Below are 20,922 nucleotides of genomic sequence, written 5' to 3' on the forward strand. Positions count from 1 at the left end.
TGGCTAATATCAGATTCAAATGTGAACTGATCACAGTCCTGAACTGACCCACATGATTCGGGTTTATTGCTCAGATCCGATTTGTGCGGATGTTCACATTAGTTTTTTAAATGTGGCTAATATCAGATTCGAATGTGAACTGGTCACAGTCCTGAACTGAACTGCATGATTTGGATTGATTGCTCAGATCCGATTTCTTTGTGTGGCTGTTCACATTACTTTTTTTAAATGTGGCTAATATCAGATTCGAATGTGAACTGGTCACACCCTGAACTGACCTGCATGATTCGGATTTATTGCTCAGATCCTATTTCTTTGTGTGGCTATTCACATTAGTTTTTTTAAATGTGGTTAATATTAGATTCGAATGTTAACTGGTCACAGTCCTGAACTGAACTGCATGATTTGGATTGATTGCTCAGATCCGATTTCTTTGTGTGGCTGTTCACATTAGGTTTTTAAATGTGGCTAATATCAGATTCGAATGTGAACTGGTCACAGTCCTGAACTGAACTGCATGATTTGGATTGATTGCTCAGATCCGATTTCTTTGTGTGGCTGTTCACATTAGGTTTTTAAATGTGGCTAATATCAGATTCGAATGTGAACTGGTCACAGTCCTGAACTGAACTGCATGATTTGGATTGATTGCTCAGATCCGATTTCTTTGTGTGGCTGTTCACATTAGGTTTTTAAATGTGGCTAATATCAGATTCGAATGTGAACTGGTCACAGTCCTAAACTGACCCGCATGATTCGGATGTATTGCTCAGATCCGATTTCTTTGTGTGGCTGTTCACATTAGGTTTTTAAATGTGGCTAATATCAGATTCGAATGTGAACTGGTCACAGTCCTGAACTGAACTGCATGATTTGGATTGATTGCTCAGATCCGATTTCTTTGTGTGGCTGTTCACATTAGGTTTTTAAATGTGGCTAATATCAGATTCGAATGTGAACTGGTCACAGTCCTAAACTGACCCGCATGATTCGGATGTATTGCTCAGATCCGATTTCTTTGTGTGGCTGTTCACATTAGTTTTTTTAAATGTGGCTAATATCAGATTCGAATGTGAACTGGTCACAGTCCTGAACTGACCTGCATGATTCGGATTTATTGCTCAGATCCTATTTCTCTGTGTGGCTATTCACATTAGTTTTTTTTAAATGTGGTTAATATTAGATTCGAATGTTAACTGGTCACAGTCCTGAACTGAACTGCATGATTTGGATTGATTGCTCAGATCTGATTTATTTGTGTGGCTGTTCACATTAGGATTTTAAATGTGGCTAATATCAGATTCAAATGTGAACTGATCACAGTCCTGAACTGACCCACATGATTCGGATTTATTGCTCAGATCCTATTTCTTTGTGTGGCTATTCACATTAGTTTTTTTAAATGTGGTTAATATTAGATTCGAATGTTAACTGGTCACAGTCCTGAACTGAACTGCATGATTTGGATTGATTGCTCAGATCTGATTTATTTGTGTGGCTGTTCACATTAGGATTTTAAATGTGGCTAATATCAGATTCAAATGTGAACTGATCACAGTCCTGAACTGACCCACATGATTCGGATTTATTGCTCAGATCCTATTTCTTTGTGTGGCTATTCACATTAGTTTTTTTAAATGTGGTTAATATTAGATTCGAATGTTAACTGGTCACAGTCCTGAACTGACCTGCATGATTTGGATTGATTGCTCAGATCTGATTTCTTTGTGTGGCTGTTCACATTAGGTTTTTAAATGTGGCTAATATCAGATTCAAATGTGAACTGATCACAGTCCTGAACTGACCCACATGATTCGGATTTATTGCTCAGATCCGATTTGTGCAGCTGTTCACATTAGTTTTTTAAATGTGGCTAAAATCAGATTCGAATGTGAACTGATCACAGTCCTGAACTGACCCGCATGATTCGGGTTTATTGCTCACATCTGATTTCTTTGTGTGGCTGTTCACATTAGGTTTTTAAATTTGGCTAATATCAGATTCGAGTGTGAACTGATCACAGTCCTGAACTGACGAGCATGATTCAGATTTATTGCTCAGATCCGATTTGTGCGGCTGTTCACATTAGGTTTTCAAATGTGACTAATTTAAAATTTGGCTAATATCAGATTTGAATGTGAACTGGTCACACTACTGAACTGACTCGCACTAAAGGCCACTAAAGTCAGGGTTTATGCATTAATTTATAAGGTGATGTGCTGTGAAAGTCAGCGAATTTGTTTGCAGATGTTTTTTCTCATGTAGTTTTCACTCAAATTTTGTTTGTAAAGAGTTGTCATCTTAATATTTATAAGCATAACAGCTTACTGTCCCTCCACTGACTGACTTCGCTGACATCTTTCATATTCACGGTGACCAAAGACCTACCGGTATGTAAAATCTTTGGAGTGTCTCCAGTCAGCGCAGAATTGTTATAAATGTTGATCTAACATGACGTAAAAGTCAAATTAATGCAAAACATCAGACTGTATCTGATTTAGGACCACATATGGAAGTGGCTCAAATCATAATTGAAATGATCAGATTCCATGTGGTTTGTGCTCTTCACACTTATGCCATTACAACATCTACTGTAACAACTACCATGCCATCCACCCAAACCTTGTCACCTTGGTTCACATGTGTTTGTGTAAAGATTTGAGGTGTTTGGGTTGGCTTTCTGCAATGTTTGCATGAAGGAGTGTCGTCCTGTATAATATATGTCTACATGTTGAGTCTGAGTCAAGGGTTATGTCCTGTCCTTTGTAAATCAAGCTTAACATGTGTTATCATGAACCGTCTCTCACATGAACATCCATCATCTTCCTGTCTTCCACCTCTCAGCAATCTTAATACCCTACATCACGCTGTCACCTCCAACCTCTTCATTCCGCCTATCAGGGTTTTCTTCTGCCTCATTTTACTGGGACGAATGAGTAAACTCCACAAAAGTCAGACAGATGTGTGTCCTCCTAGTGGACCCAGAGAGTTTGACAGATGCTGCTAATTGTTGTTGGTGAACAGCTGCCGCTGCTCAACAGGGAGATTCTGTCAGCACCCTGCTGCTGTCATGTTCATTAGTAACAGAGAATGGACCGCTTTTGGCTCGGTTTTGGTGATGTGGAGGGATTTATGACAGCCAGACTGACTGCAGAAGTGGCTTTGTCTTGGAAAGCCTCTAGATGAGGAGTTTTCAAACTGTGGTCCAGGGACCCCCAAGGGGCCACAAGGGGGTGCTGAGGGTTCTGCAAACAAACAGACAAACAAAAAAAGATTAGCAAAATGTATATTTTACGGCTGTCAAATTTCTATCAATCGATCTATCTATCTATCTATCTATCTATCCGTCCATCTGTCTATCTATCTATCTATCTATCTATCTATCTATCTATCTATCTATCTATCTATCTATCTATCTATCTATCTATCTATCTATCTATCTATCTATCTATCTATCTATCTATCTATCTATCGATAATTCTATAATTCTATCTATTGTTCTATCATTCCATTCATCCATTCATCCATCCATTTGTCATCCCTTTGTTCCATCATTCCACTGTTGTATCTATCTATCTATCTATCTATCTATCTATCTATCTATCTATCTATCTATCTATCTATCTATCTATCTATCTATCTATCTATCTATCTATCTATCTATCTATCTATCTATCTATCTATCTATCTATCTATCTATCGATCTTTCTATCGTTCTTTCTATTGTTCTATCTGTCATTCTTTTGATCATTCTATCATTCTACCGATCGTTCTATCATTTGTTCTATCATTCTATCTATTCTATCGTCTATTGATCGTTCTATCTATCATTCTATCGATCAGTCGTTTCATCGTTTCAATCGTTTTATCTAGCCTGCTAATATTTTAATTATTTTACTATATTCCTATGTATATAAAATATTCTTTTTATCCATTTTGAAGTGTTTTTTTTTCTCCTCACTCTGTTGCCCACTTCAGGTTGTTGCTGGAACTGCTCGAGCTGTTGTTTGATAAGTTGAATGCAGTGGCCCAGGCTCACAGTGTGGTTCTCCGTCACCTACAGCAGATTGTCGTCTCTCCCACTGGAGCCCATGAAGGGATCAAACTCTATGAGCAAGCTGATGTCTATGCCAAGATTCAAACTGTCCTACAGGTAAGTTTCTGGAGAGTCATTCGATAGAGCAGATCCAGGTAACTGGATAATATATTTGAAATCTGAAAGAATGCAGTGAAATATATGCAATATGTTAAAGTGGATTTTGCAAGAGACTATTCTGACCACCTAGCAATGCCCTAGCCACCAGACAGCAATGTGTTAGAAACCTGGACCTTAGCAACTGCAAATCTTCAGCATATTATTCATAGCAACTCCTTGGCAACTACCCAGTACTGAGAAACCACACACTTATTTAAAACTGTCATTTAAATCAAACAAATAAAAGCATTTTTAACTGTTATTTGCTAACTGTATAGTTAATTACTTGTAAACAGAAGGTCTGTTTACAGTTATTAGATGTTTCATGCGTCACTTCTGTAAGGTACAGGTGGAGAAAGAATGTGTGACTAAAGTTTTGTGAATAATCTACATGAACTCATCCCAAGTTAATTGGAAACGATTGTATTTTAGTGTGTATGTGTGTGCTTGTGTATTTGGCAACAGACTGATAGGCAGGTGAGATTACCAGCTGTTCATGTAAACTCTCAAGAAGCCCAACATTTAGTGTCTGTTTGTGTGTTTGAAAAGTACTCGCTGGAAATCCTGCCTCAGGTTTTCCATATGATTTATTTGCATTCATATTTCTTTGTTGGTTTTTCTGTGAAATGACAAAATTATTTTTGGTGCAAGACACCTTAACTAAAATTATAAGTCAACCACAAGGATAAAATAAAATAATTTCTATCAAAGGAGGTGTAAATGCTTCCCAAATCTTGGTGTTCTATCTCTCATTCTAATTTCATCTCTCTCCATTCTCTCTCATGGCATGTGCACTCTTTTGAAGCATTATTTTTCAGCTGCATGATAGTCTAGAGAGGATCTAGTCATGCAGTAGAGACAGGAATCAGGAGAAAGAGAGAGAGAAAGAGAGATGGGAGTGGCAGTGCAGCTTGGGAATGAGTAAATGGGTTTGTCATCACTCCATCACACAGGGTGAAGAGTCAGACTGTGACCTTGTACCTTCCTCCTGTATTTTTCTTAGTCCTCCTTTCAAAGCAGTCTGCAGAGCAGTAACGAAAGAACAAGCTAGGCCCTGCCAACTGTTGCTAAGGCCCCGCTGAGCTCCTCGCAGACCTTAAGTAACGAGGCGCATCTTTCTGAGAGGTGACTATAGAAGTCAAAATATGCATTTAACTGCCGTATGATGAGGGGTTCGACTGTGTGCGTGTTTGCTGCCTCTTTTTTCAGCATTAATTAGCACAAGCACCTTACACCCTAGCTAGCAACAGATTAATTTGTTTATATAAAGCCTTTGCTTCAGCTTGTATGCTGTGTCCGAAAGCTTAAAAATGGTGCTTTCGGAGAATGCATTCCTAGGGAGGAAGTTATCAAGGCACGTCCGAATCTAATGTTAGCTTCACTTCCTGTCTTCTGTCATCAATCAATCAATCAATCAATCACCCAACAAACCATCCTACCTATCGTTCTATCGTTCTATTGTTCTATCTTCACATTTCAGCAGTCAAAACATTTCTGCAATTGCTGGATTTCCTGGAACGTCATAAGTTATTACGTCTATAAGTCTGTTTTGGACTTTCTGTGAGAGAGCGCCCTCTGGCTTTGAGTATGACTGAAACATACATTACATGAGAGTGTTTTAGCGCTTCATAATGTAACATTGTTTCTAGGGCTGCACGATTAATCGCATGAGATTGTCATGCGTGTTTCATCAGTAAAGCCGGTTCTGTGATTAGCGGTAAATGTCCATCAGCCGTAGTTCGCGGACAAGCTACGCAATATCGTGTTTATAATCGATTCATCTGCGATTATGAACGCGATATTGCGTAGCTTGTCCGCGAACTACGGCTCTGTATATTAAGTGCCGCTTCATTTGAAAGCAGGTGATGGACATTTACCGCTAATCACAGAACCGGCTTTACTGATGAGACACGCATGACAATCGCATGCGATTAATCGTGCAGCCCTAATTGTTTCGAATATCTATCTTGTCTCTTTGAATTTAAACCCAGATTTATTCACATTGGCCCATGGAAACCTCTACGTGAACACACTTGCCCCAAAGTGCAGAGTCATCCTGGCTTTGCTAAAAATGGATGATAGTAAGTGTTCAGTGTGCTCCTTGCCCAAGCAGGCTGGTTGCCAGGGGCTGCGGAGTCTCCCGTGGTCACGGTGTGAGATAATGTAAGCTCTCGATGAGAATCTTCATTAAGATAGATGAGGTTTTCCTAATCATTTGTGTTATTTCTCTCTTCCTGATCACATCGCCAAATCTCATCTGATCTCTTCTTCCCTTCACCTGACTGCAACAGTGTTTTGTCAGTTCAGACTGGTCCGTCATAAAAATACACAGCATCTTCTGAAGATGTGCAGAAAAGCTGCTCCTTTTCTGTTTTCTCTTTGGAATAAAGAATGTAGGAGAGAGAGGAAAAGAAGAGTACACCATTTTTTTGTCTTTACTGCTATTTTATTTTAATTTTTTTTTTTTTTTTTTCTGTTATATTCACTCCATACTGTTCTTTTTCTATGTATATTTCTTTTTCCTTTTCTTTCTTATTTCCTTTATTTTTGTTCTGTTTGTTTCTTTTTCTTTCCTTTTTTCACTGCCATTTTCTTTTTCTATCTTATAATTTTCTGTTATTTTCGGTCATTTCTTTTTCTCATACGGTGAGACTCTTGACTTGCGGGACTGTTCTTAGGTGTGAGTGTGACTTAGGCAAACTTCAGTCTCAGGTGAGAATGAAGGTCCTGTCCTCGTGCACTGATGCACCTGATGTTCTTGGTGTCACTTGTTGGGTTACCTTCACAATAACCTCTTGTTCTCTCATAGGTGTAGATGAGACCCTAACACACCCTTGTCTCTCTAGCCTAATACCGAACTTTTGTTACCAAGTTCCCTCTGTTCCTGTGGGAGACAGGAATTACATTGACCTTTCCAATACACTGAAGACATGAAGGCCATGGACAGATGGACCTGAGAGACATGTTATAATCTTTATTTCTTTCAGTTCCTGAATCTTTGAACTGTGGCTCGGCCATTCTTGAAGAGGGTTGAGCAAAAGTCTGTGAGTGTTAGAATCCATATTGAGCTTGTAAACCTGGTTCATAAAGGGCCATGCAGAGTTTTACTTATTTTATTTTTTTGTGTGTTGTGTAAATAGATGTTGTGTAAATAGATGACTTTTTGAAGTGGCTGTTGACTGAAATTTTTGCCTACTTCAGACCAATCTTGAATTTGTCCTAGTACATATTTTATCCCTTTAAATGTCACTGAACAAAGGACAAACTGGCAGTAGTAATTACAGATGTTTTAGTGGTTCTCAAATGGTTTGGCCATAGGACCAATATTTGTCCATAGTCATTAAGCCATGAGCCAAATTTTTAGAAATTTGAACCAAGCAAATGTATTTTTCAAAAATGGTTAACACACGCACAAGCACTTTACTTGACATACTCATGAATATCACCAATATTGATGAACAAACAGTATAAGGTAAGGCTGTTAAATAATAATATATATATATTTTTTGTTAATATAATAAAGTTAGGAAGTGAAAGTGAAAATAAAGTGATATCTTGGGTTAAGTTTACAAAAACATTGTTTTATGGTTGTGCTAATGTTGTTTTTTTTTTAAAGTAATTTTATCATCCCTGTGAATATTGGTATTGATATTGAATAGATATTTGACTTTTGATTGATTTTTGATATTGACGAGATCAAGTGGCTGTTTTTTATGCTGACAGAACAATCCTGGATGTACAGTGGGTGCGGAAAGTATTCAGACCTCCTTAAATTGTTCACTCTTTGTTATATTGTAGCCATTTGCTAAAATAATTTAAGTTCATTTTTTTTCCTCATTAATGTACACACAGCAGAAAAACACAGAATTGTTGACATTTTTGCAGATTTATTAAAAAAGAAAAACTGAAATATCACATGGTCCTAAGTATTCAGACCCTTTGCTCAGTATTTAGTAGAAGCACCCTTTTGATCTAATACAGCCATGAGTCTTTTTGGGAAAGGTGCAACAAGTTTTTCACACCTGGATTTGGGGATCCTCTGCCATTCCTCCTTGCAGATCCTCTCCAGTTCTGTCAGGTTGGATGGTAAATGCTGATGGACAGCCATTTTTAGGTCTCTCCAGAGATGCTCAATTGGGTTTAAGTCAGGGCTCTGGCTGGGCCATTCAAGAGTTGTTGTGAAGCCACTCCTTCATTATTTTAGCTGTGTGCTTAGTTGTTGGAAAGTAAACCTTCGGCCCAGTCTGAGGTCCTGAGCACTATGGAGAAGGTTTTCGTCCAAGATATCCCTGTACTTGGCCGCATTCATCTTTCACTCGATTGCAACCAGTCGTCCTGTCCCTGCGGCTGAAAAACACCCCCACAGCATGATGCTGCCACCACCATGCTTCACTGTTGGGACTGCATTGGACAGGTGATGAGCAGTGCCTGGTTTTCTCCACACATACCGCTTAGAGTTAAGGCCAAAAAGTTCTATCTTGGTCTCATCAGACCAGAGAATCTTATTTCTCACCATCTTGGAGTCCTTCAGGTGTTTTTTTAGCAAACTCCATGTGGGCTTTCATGTGTCTTGCACTGAGGAGATGCTTCCGTCGGGCCACTCTGCCATAAAGCCCCGACTGGTGGAGGGCTGCATTGATGGTTGACTTTCTACAACTTTCTCCCATCTCCCGACTGCATCTCTGGAGCTCAGCCACAGTGACCTTTGGGTTCTTCTTTCAGATTGGCTGGACGGCCAGCTCTAGGAAGGGTTCTGGTCGTCCCAAACGTCTTCCATTTAAGGGTTATGGAGGCCTCTGTGCTCTTAGGAATCATAAGTGCAGCAGAATTTTTTTGTAACCTTGGCCAGATCTGTGCCTTGCCACAATTCTGACTCTGAGCTCTTCAGGCTGTTCATTTGACCTCATGATTCTCATTTGCTCTGACATGCACTGTGAGCTGTAAGGTCTTATATAGACAGGTGTGTGGCTTTCCTAATCAAGTCCAATCAGTATAATCAAGCACAGCTGGACTCAAATGAAGGTGTAGAACCATCTCAAGGATGATCAGAAGAAATGGACAGCACCTGAGTTAAATATATGAGTGTCACAGCAAAGGGTCTGAATACTTAGGACCATGTGATATTTCAGTTTTTCTTTTTTAATAAATCTGCAAAAATGTCAACAATTCTGTGTTTTTCTGTCATATGGGGTGCTGTGTGTACATTGAGGAAGAAAAATGAACTTAAATTATTTTAGCAAATGGCTGCAATATAACAAAGAGTGAAACATTTAAGGGGGTCTGAATACTTTCCGTACCCACTGTATCTAAATTATTGATATTATTAGTATGTTTAATGTTTTCTTACAGTAAACTTAATTATTCCTATGATTTGAGTCCCATCAAATATTAGTATTTATATTTAAGAGATTTATTAGTTTGATTTTTGATATTGAATTTTGATATTGATATTGATATAATTACTTTTTTTGGTTGTTGACAGACCAATCCTGGAGCTTAATTATTCATTATTGATTATTTTAATATGGTCTTGATAATGTTTTTATTTTTTTTTATTTTTTTTAAAGTTCACTTAATCCTCACCGGGGCCCAAGTCCTACGCTCTAGACTCTGTATCCCATTGTTAAGATAAAAATGATGGCATTCGTTGTAATCTCCCTCTTTGCGCTGTATTACTGTCCCTTCCCCTAAGCCTCACGGACTTGAGCCTGGGAATGATGGGTAAGAGGTTGAAGGGAACAAGAGCGTGAAAGGGGAAAAAAGAAAGGAAATTACAAACTTTCCACTTTGACAACTTGTTTAGATTTAGTGGGAGCCACACAGCCTCAGAGTAATTGGATTATACAGTGTTAGTGAGGCGTTTCATGCCCTGACAGTGATTAGTCTGGCAGCGGAGGGAGAGGCAAAGTGCTTCTGTTTCATGTCGGTGAGATAGACAGACACATGGCCTCTAAATGAGCTGTTGTGTACTAGCCTAAATGATCTATTGTAGCTGGCCACGGCTTGCATATTGCTTGAGGATTTGAAAGATTTCCACCACAGGGTTAATGATCATAACAGTTCATTTCCATGTTTTAAAACCCAGCGTTCATTTTTTTCCCTCCAGGCTTTATGGTCGAGACACGCTGGTTGTTTTGAAAAGCGCCACTCTTATGTTCATTAATTACGACAGTAATTATGCATTCTTTTGTGATGTGCGTCTCTGTAATAGCAGCGGCCGTAGTGAGGCCATACTGAGTATCGCTGAGGGGAATGCTAATGACATCTCGTAACGAGATGCTGTTCCAAGCATTGACCTCTCTATGCGATATGTAATATCTACATTGAACTAGAATGTCAGAAGTACTGTATACAATACAGGCTGAGGGATAGAAAAGGCTCAGCGAGGCTTTTGAATCCATAGACGTCACAGTGTATTGCTGATGGGGTCAGCTTGTGTTTTTAGAGAAAGGTTTTTGGCTCTCTGGTGGCAAGTGGTTGTCTGGTGACATTGGGTCTTAGTATTGAACAAATCTGTTTTTCATCTTGGAGGCTCACACTCACTCTTAAGGTCTTTGCACACCGAGTCTGAAATTCGCATCCGAAATTTCCGCACATTAAAAATAAATACGACCTCACGTTGTATCAATCACGTTTACACACTGCCTCAGAAACTTTCATCCGTCATAAAACAATTCGGATCAGGTTCGATTTTCTGCATTTTTCACATTCGTGGCACGCATTTTGAGAGACTTTTTGACAATTCAGTGCCACCGTACAAGCGAACGCCAAAATCCAGAATGCCAAGTTGATCTACGTCGTCTATTACACAAAATGCAGCAGCACTGTATGACAAACAAAGTGCGGAATACAAAGAGACAGAATATAAAGACAGATTGTTCCAGTATCACTAGCAAAGCGTCAAATTGAGCCACTGACATCCTGAAGTAAACTTTAAAAATGCTCGGGATAATCACGCTCCTTCACGCTCTCTCTCTCTCTACGCAATCTCGGGATTGGATGGACCCAATATTTCCTCTTTTTAAGAAAAGGGGACAACTAAATCATTCTCACTGCTTGAAGACTCCATTTTGTATTGTTTTGCGATATTTTTTTCTTTTTTTTTTTTTCTTTCCCGCAACGGATTCATTAATATGCATCGGCCTCAGTGTGCAATTTTTAGGATCACGAATACGAAAAAATGCATATGAAATTTTCGGACTCAGTGTGCAAAGGCTTCTTGTATTCTTGTTTTAGTTTTGGGTTTAGGTTTAGGTTTGTTTTTTTTGTTTTTTGTTGTGTTGTTTTTTGTTTGATTTGGTTTGCTTCATCTTTTTTATATAATTGTTTATTGAATAGATATTTGATATTGACAAGATATTGAGTTTTTTGAAGTGGCTGTTATTAATCCATGGTCAGTGGCATTGTGATTAGCATCAAATATAACAAATATGCTGCTGTTGATATTAGATCATTTGTGTCTCTATTCATGTGTTTATCGAACACCTATGTGTGCTTATATTATTATGAGTAATGGTATCCATGGAGACAGAATCCCAGCTTCATAATTTCCCATTCTTCATAATAATGATAATAGTTTTATTGTCAGTCATTTCATACATTTTTAATTGCACCGTTTAATTGCACAGTTTGGTAGTTTTTGTGAGATTTTAAAAGTTATGAAGGTCATGCATGCACCCATTTCCTAAAAAACACTTCAGAAATGGTCATGTTTTGGTGTCAGATGCCTTGTTGGAAACCTTGGAACAAGAGAAAATGTTTTCTTCTCAATCTCAAGAGGGGTAGACGAGAGGCAGGAAGCTTTGTTTATTTCCCTCGTTTCTTAAAACACTTTGCAAACGTCTATCATCAGAGAGCAGGTGCTCACCTGCACATCCTTCAACACTGTTTTTCTTCTTTAATTAGCTTGATTTGCGGCTAATAGAGAGGATGAGTGCTGCTTTTCACTGTTCATTAAATTGAGAATGTGTCCTCAAAGACAAGGGGCTGGGTTTTAAGGTTCACTAAAGATTAACTCTTGGTTTTCCAGACACTTTGCTAAACTTTGTAATGGTTTTGAGCCGTAAGGAAGCAGAATTGTTGTAATAGCAGTGGGTTATACTGACGCACACGCATTCATGCACATCACAAATCCAGCCAGTGTGCTCTGTGTTTATTATCTGGTGTGAAAAGCCATTTGCTGTTTCTCACAGGCTCTTGTTTCCCAAGCCCATTTTCAAGCTGGTCTTTTCTTGGAAGAAGCCTTGAATATTGATTTTTCCCTTCTGTTAAAACAACCTAGTCTTTAAGGCTCCAATAAAGAAGAGGGCTTGTGAAATGAACGTCCGGAAATGGAAGGGTCCAGAGTGTCCATCACGTAACTGCTGCTCAAAGTGGTGATTTTATTTTCTATTTTGTCCTCCCTTTTCTTTAGAAAAAGGTCATTTGGAGGATGTTTACTGAGGAAAGTCAATGATAATCATTCATTTACTAGGAATCTACCAAACTACTATATTGTCAGAACCGACTAGTCGATCTTGACCCATCTTTGGTGTTTTCACAAGGTCATTTGCAGAAGAGGTTTTTCTCCTTGAAGACACAGATTGGTGTATAAATTAACTGCCCTTTCAACACTGATATGACCACACTATTCTGGCTCTGAGACTTCACTGTAATGTAAAACAGGTCTTTTGTTAGTATGTGTCCATCCATGGGTGGCATAAATCATAAGTGGGCTGCTCTTTGTATCTGTTTGACGTGGTGCTTTTAGACGTTCCTGCTGGAGATCAGCAGTTTGTTCTGCATGTTTTATTGCCAGACTCATTCGAGAGTTCTTTGTGTTGTTGGCGGAGCTGCCTCTGTTGTTTCCACCTACTTGTTTGGTGTTTTAAAATGGACACAGCACTAATGCTGCCCACGCTTCATCCCTGTTGTTACGGAAAAATGAAGGCTGCTCTAATAAGCCGCATTATAATGGGGACGAAGACACTTCTGATGAGGCATGAGGCGCTTTAGTGAAAGTGACCTTGCTGGCTGTGGTGGTGGTATAATGAGTTCTGTCTTCAAGTTTTCCTCCCTTCATCTTCTTATGTTTTTCTGTTAAATGTCTTGCAACAAATATTTTCATGCACTTACAGTACTCACAAACCGTAAAAAAGAAAATACACTGCTGCTGTTTCTCTGGCACTGAAACGTAAGACTAACAATATGGGCAGTGATAATAAGGACACAGGAAAAACCTGTAATTAATTAGCAATTAAGACTAGATTTTCGACATCCACTTTGTGTTATTATTTCAAATGAACTCTCATGTTCACTTTGTATCATAGTTGTTGTCACTTGTTCTTGTTCTTTGTCTTCTTTAATATTAGTTGTTATGCCAATTCCAAAGACAAATTTCTATTCTATGGCACATTGAATGGTTAATAAAGCGTAAAGTAAATAAAATAAGAGCCATATGAGGGGGGACTGCATTGTACTGAAGGAATGGCCCATTCATTTTTGTTGTTTGCTTTGCCGGGATGAATTTGCTGACTGATCACTTTCTAATCTCTCTTGTACATCTCTCTCCATCTGTCTCCCTTCTTGTGTTTGCTGTTTTCCTTATGAAATCTCTCTTTCTTTCTCTTTCTCCCATCATCCATCTATCCTCCATGGTTAATTGCCTTAAAAGTTCCGTGTTCCCTTCTCTGAGGTCACTGAAGTGGGTCCAGACTCCTTCATCAGGCAAACGCTGGCATTTAATTAAGTTGGGGGTCTACATGCGCGACCCGCTCCATCACTGGATCAGATGGGCATTAGTAATTAATAATCTGACAGGAATGTAACGGGCTGGCCGGATTGGACTTGTCTCTGGGTTGAGGAATGGCTGTTGATGAGGCTTCCCCTCCTCTTGTAGACTGTTCCCTTCTTATCTCTGTTTAATTATGCTATTATCAGTCAGATGTAGTTCCATCTGTCCTTTCCTAATTCCATCTCCACTTTGGACTGTTTTGCAGCTGGGATTTAGAAATAGACCAAGCAAATTGCTTCACTAAATTATGGAGCCATTGGAAAATGGCTTGCTAATTTGTGGAAAAGTTTACTTGAACTTCTTTTTCAGTACTCTTGCAGCTGTTTGAACCTCTCTTAATGGTTATGGATAGTGTTGAATGGGATATTCATGAACTCGGATGTGCAGTTTTAATCAGAGTTAATGGGATTTTGCTGGCGGACATGGCAAGTGTTTGAAGTCACACAGACAGACTGGAAAGATGTGGGCCTGAGACAAACCTAGAAACAGATTCATTCAGAGTCAGACTGATTCTAGACTAAGGATATGCATAACTTAACTACATATTTTACAAAATGTATTTTAGGACTTTTTTTTGCGTAAAGCGCTGTACAGTGTTGATATGTTTGTTCAAAAGTTCAAACGTTTGGGGTCAGCAAGAGTTTATTTTAAAAGAAATTAATACTTTTATTCAGCAAGGAAGCATTAAATTGAAATAAATGCAGTTCTTTTGAACTTTGTTCATTTAAAAGTACTGTCAAATGTATCACAGTTTTCACAAAAATATTAAGCAGCACAACTGTTTTCAACATTGATAATAAGAAATGTTTCTTGGAAACCAAATCAGCATAATATAATATTTTCTGAAGGATCATGTGACACTGAAGACTGGAGTAAAGGCTGCTAAAAATCCATCTTTGCCATCACAGGAATTTATTAAAGGGGTGGTTTATTATGATTTCACTTTTTTAACTTTAGTTATTTTGCTGTTAGAGCATAAACAACATCTGCAAAGTTAGGATGCTCAAAGCAAAGCAAAATATTTTCTTTTAAAGATTTCTCTATTTAAGGACTACAACAAACGGCTGGTACGGACTACAACAAGCTTCTTCCTGGGTTGGTGACATCACTAACCCTAACATTTACATAAACCCTGCCCCCGAGAACATGCAACAAAGGGGGTGAGGCCACATTATTACATTACAGTATGTAACACAAATGCAATAGCATGTCATAAAAATGACAACATGACAACAAGTTATAGCCGTAATTATACTGAACTATACCTGTTCTATCTTCATGCAGCATATATTCTCTGGCTCTGTAGGATCTTACAACAGTTCCCACACGAGTGATTTATAGATTATCATGAAAGAATATGCTAATTAATGACTTTAAGATAGTTAACTCAAATCAGAGCTGCCAACATGAGCTCCTGAAAGTCTGCCGCCTTCTTGAGTGCAGCAGCTCATTTGCATTTAAAGGGACACACACAAAAACGGAGCGTTTTTGCTCTCCCTCAAAAAGCGACAAATTTAACATGCAATAAAAAAAGGATCTGTAGGGTATTTTGAGCTAAAACTTTACATACACACTCTGGGGACATCAGAGACTTATTTTACATCTTGTAAAAATTGCATTATATGACCCCTTTAATATATTTATATACACTTCAAACAAATATATTTAAAATATATTAAATTAGAAAACATTTTTTTTCTGTATTTTTGATCAAATAAATGCAGCCTTGGTGAGCATAAGAGAACTCTTTCAAAAACATTAAAAAGTCTTACTGACCACAAACTTATGAACAGTAGTGTGTATATATATATATATATATATATATATATATATATATATATATATATATATATATATATATATATATATATATATATATATATATATATATATATATATATATATATATATAATCTCATTAGTCTAATTGTGGGGAAAAACTATATGCAGATAAATAAATATTAAATGATTTAAATTATGATAATAATATTGTCAATAACATTTTAAGCATAAAAAAGCATAATATAGCCTACAGAAAATGTTATTGACAATATTATTATCATAATTTAAATCATTTAATATTTATTCAGTATAAATGATTCTATATGCATGAAAATATACTGCTGTCTTTATATTTTAGGAAAGGAGTCTTTTCACAAGCAGTCATCTCATTTGGGTGTCTTTGGCATCAAAAAGTTTGACCCATTTGCTTGTGTTTCTAAAGTGCAGGGCTGCCTGCAAGTGCACTAATAAACTGTTTATCATAAGTGCATGTAGCGGAACAGCTGCTTAAAGTGTCACGAAGTCAATTGAATTTGGTTGTTTACTGTAATGTATGACTAATTAAACATTTGAATATTGCATGTCACTCAACAATCTGCTCTTATGCTCTCTCAGGTGCTGCTAATGGACTACCTGGACGTCAAAAACACCCGTAGTGCTGCAGAGCCCTCTGCCCAGCTGTCCTACGTCAGCACCGGCGGAGATTTTGGAGCATTCTTCTCCAAGAAGAAACCTGTCCGACCCAAACAGTCTCTATTCAAGTAAGTTTATTCGTGCAGATTGATTCAGGAATTGAATTGGAATCTAAATGGCTGCAGCAGAGAAGGACCACACGAACAGGCTGGGTTAAGTGCCTCATGGGAGGCCATTTTCTCCTTACGCTTAGGTTTACAATCCATCAGATACGTTAGATTTCAGCTTAACTTAAAACAAAAACCCTTGACCTACTTTTCCTATGTGGTTTTTGACTTTTGTCAACTTTCTATTGCAGATTTGAGTCGTCTTCCCACGCCATTAGCATGAGCGCGTACCTGCGAGAGCAGCGGAGGGAGCTCTACAGCAAAAGCGGGGAGCTGCAAGGTGAGCCAAGGGAAGGGGGGAGGCTGAATGAAAGGGCCGGAGAGTAAGGAAGGAGACTGCAGGTGCAGTGTGAATAGAATAGAAGGAGTGAATAGAGCGATGATGGAGAGGAGGCCCTGAAGTCATCAGGGTGAAGAGTCGTTTAGCTATGTATCATCTACCTGTTAGAGCTTCTTCTTTTGTTCAGCATCTCTGGGCTACAGACACGTACACACACATCCCGCTGGAGTGAGACAGACATGCCAGAGAGCGTCTCTTTCTCTCCCCTCCTCTCTCACTCTTCAAAATGACCTTGCAGTTTCAATCAGCAGTGCTTGACAGTTGTATGTCCCTTCTTGTTTTTCTTTTTCCTTTTTTTCCTCAAGCAATCCCTGTGAGACACACACTCTGTGAAATGATCGAAAGGGAGCATAAGGTGTTAAGAAAAGAGAAGTGAAGGACACATAGAGGGAGAGAGGTGAGAGGCAGATGCTTCTCACACCATTCAGAAGTACAGACAGTTTGTTTTCTTGACAAAAAGTTTTGTACTTCTTCAGTAAAAAAGGAAAACAGAACACAGAACATACTCTCCAGCTGCCTATTTAAGCTTTTGTGTCTCTGTTTGTATTTATTTATTTGTAGTTTTATCATTTTTCTTTCTATTTTTTTTTTTCTGTGTTGATTCACATTTTATTTTGCTGTTTATTTTTATTTTGCAGATTTTATTATTTTTCTGTGTAATTATTTGTTTGTTCAGTTAATTTTGCTGTTTCAAAATATTGTTCATTTATTTTGCTGTTTAGTTGTTTTTTGATTTAATTATTATGTTGTTTGTTTATTTTTTCATTTATTTTGCAGTTTATTTATTATGCTGTTTATTTCATTTATATTTATCAGGGCTGTCAAAATTAACGTGTTAATTTTGCTGTACATTTTTTTTTTCAGTTTAACACATAAAATATTTAATATAAAATATACAAATATTTAATGCAATTAATGCAGCTGTCTTTTTTTCTGTCATCCTTTGGCTGTGCTACAGTATATGAACAAGCTATCATTCATTCAAGTGCTATTAAACCATTCAAGCGTGATAAGAAAAAGAAAAAAAGAACTCAAATCTGTACTGGCAAGCTATCGGTGAAGCTGCTCTCTGTGAACAAACACCCAAAACCTGCACGTAGAATACCACTAAATAAAATTAATGAATAAATTACAAAATAAATAAATAGCATAATAAATGGTTCCATTTGTTAAAATAACAAGTTAACAAGAACTAACAATGGCAAATACTTCTAAAGTATTTATTAATCTTAGTTCATGTCAATTTCTGTTTTGCGTTCTCTTTTTTTACGCAAAATTGTCAAAATTCCTGTTTTGTCGAGTATCCTCATAAGCACAGTCTTAAATGAGTTAAAAAGTGTTAAATGAACATAAAGAAAATAGGATGTTTGTCAGATCCACGTCATGTGCGTCAGGTCTTAAAGTGACAGCAGCCTAATAAACCTGCTGCTGTCTATCATTAATGTTAATCAAAGAACAAAAGACAAAGAGAAAATCACTCACTCCTCTTGACTGAATAACTTTTGTAGCTTTAATAAGGATTAATCTATATTCAATTCATAATTTATGCAGTGTTTGATTATTCAATTTCTGTATATTTACTTACCTGAAAATCTTAAATCTGAAAATCTTAATAGTTTACTATCAAACTCATTCAGAATCAAATGTAAACATCCAAATAAATACTATACTTACATGATCTGATATGCTGCATGACGAACACTTTGTAAAGATCCGTTTATGCAATTTTTTTATAGAGTTGTGAGCTTGGGGGCGGGGAGCGGGGAGCGCGAGCATTTAAAGGTGACACGCACTGAATCTGCGCATTTTTAATAATGTCCCAAAATAGGCAGTTAAAAAATTGAATAATAAAAAAATCTGTGGGGTATTTTGAGCTGAAACTTCACAGATACATTCAAGGGACACCTTAAACTTATATTACATCTTGTGAAAAAGGGTCACCTTTAAGCATATTATCTTATTCATAGTTGAAGTGTAAAGATTCTTCTCTTTTTTGTGTGTGAATTTTCCCATCTCTCTATAGTTTATAATATACTGGTTTAAAACATCTTCAGGATGAGTCAATAGTAACATTATTTTTATTTTTGTGTGAACTATCCCTTTAAAGATTTTGCTTTGGTATTCAATATTCTTAAGGTGTGGCATCTTTGCAAAGCACACCAACTTTTTTTTTTTTTTCTCTGGCGCACAGCTCTTCAAGTACAAATTCAATTGATAGCCAATCACAGTCGACCGGTCGGGCACAAAAAGAGCAAGGTGAATGTGGAGATTAATGAGATAAGGAAGTAAATGGGCTCCCAAGACTCTTATGGTGTTCCTTCATATGCTTCACAAGTGATAGAAGGAGAACATTTGATTGGTTGAGCACCTCGCACCACCAAATAGGAGATGATTTTCCACTGTTCATTTGTACCATCACAATACATGCGCTGTGTCTGTCGTCTGAAAGGACGAGAGGAGATTGAAGGGTTGAAATAATTTAACAGAAGGAATAAGTCGACTCGGTAGAGGGAGGAGGGAGAGTTGAAAGTCATTGTTTCATTGCGTGAGCAGAGGGGCCATTCATGGATTTCTTAAGGAATAAATTAGAAAAATGACAATATGTATTGAAGCCGACACAGGAATGTTTCGTATTTTAATTAAGTTTTCAGCCACACAGACATCCAAGACTAAAGCATTATGGCTAGTAGATGGTCTGATCTATCTGAATGGTTGTAAATAAACTTTTCAACGTCACAAAATGCTCTATAAATAAGTAGATCCTGCATTTAGTATAAGGCCCTGCCTTTTAATTCCATTGACAAACAGTATGTTACATATACATCATAATTCATAATATCCAATTTTTTTTACACAATTCAGTCACAGTGCAAGGCTGTACAGTACAGATGTTTAAACATCTGTTCCTTTGCAGTGCAATTTTCGCCAGTAGGGTCGCAAGTTTTTTGATCTATTGAGTTAGCTAATCACCGTACTGCTTTCCGGTGACATATAATGGTGAAAATTTCTCCATCTGCTGTAAATAAAATAGCGCTTCGCCAGTCTTGGTGCAAACAGCTTTGTCAGAGTTGCGTGAGACTGCAATTATGTGCGTGTGCGATGTCATGTGGAACATCTTTGAGTGAATGTGTGTGTGTGTTTGTAGCAGTCATTATAAAATCCACATTCAGAGCCTCTGTAGCTTAATTACAGCTTTCTCTACTCCAGCACGACTCCTACAGATCAATTAATCCTCAACTTCTTTCTGCAGAGTTCATTACTGCTTCTGCGCTCTCCTCTTTCTTTTTCTCTGGGTTTTGCATATTTTTCTAACAGGTATAGTGACGAATGAAAGAATAAATAAATGGTAATGGGATTGGAGGATGTTGCAGGCACAATTCAAACTTGTAGCACTGATATGTGCAGCAAGACTCATATGAAGTCATATGACTCTTACTCAAAGTTTTTTTGGGGTTTTTCATAATCTTTTTAGACTGGTATACTAAAGAATGAGAGGGAAATTATAAGTAAAGTGTGAGGTGAATGGGATCGAAGCATATTGCAGGCTGAAATTGAACTCTTTCCCCATTTTGGATTTTTTGGGCTTTGGCATATTTTTTTTTTGGTGATATAGTGGAGACAAAGTGGAATATAATAGAAAAAGTTAGCATGAATGGGATTTGAGACTGGACTCGATATTGAAGCACACATGTGCACCAAGGCTTATGCAATTTTTTTCTTCTTTCTCCTTTTCTTTTGTGCTTTTCCATAATATTTTAGGCAGGCATAGTGAAGAATGAGATGAAAAATTTAAAGAAAATGAAGTAGAATGTGATTAAAGGTGCCCTAGAATCAAAAATTTAATTTATATTGGCATAGTTAAATAACAAGAGTTCAGTACATGGAAAAGACATACATTGAGTTTCAAACCCCATTGTTTCCTCCTCCTTATATAAATCTCATTTGTTTAAAAGACTTCTGGAAAACATGTGGATCTCAACATAACACCGACTGTTATGTAACGTATGTAACATTAATATGTATGACCCCAATA

The 20,922-nt window shown here is 37.5% G+C and overlaps 1 protein-coding gene across 1 annotated transcript in view; it reads left to right on the forward strand.

Annotated features, from left to right (window-relative positions):
- Positions 1-20,922, forward strand: part of exoc4 (exocyst complex component 4) — a 146,440-nt gene that overhangs the window by 23,492 nt on the left and 102,026 nt on the right. Inside the window, exons 7-9 of the mRNA XM_067391025.1 lie at positions 3,979-4,153; positions 16,365-16,510; positions 16,741-16,829. Of these exons, the coding sequence (XP_067247126.1) occupies positions 3,979-4,153; positions 16,365-16,510; positions 16,741-16,829 (410 nt within the window). The remainder of the gene's footprint in view (positions 1-3,978; positions 4,154-16,364; positions 16,511-16,740; positions 16,830-20,922) is intronic.

Source organism: Chanodichthys erythropterus, chromosome 8 (genome assembly GCF_024489055.1).
Source record: "Chanodichthys erythropterus isolate Z2021 chromosome 8, ASM2448905v1, whole genome shotgun sequence".
Classification (NCBI taxonomy): domain Eukaryota; kingdom Metazoa; phylum Chordata; class Actinopteri; order Cypriniformes; family Xenocyprididae; genus Chanodichthys; species Chanodichthys erythropterus.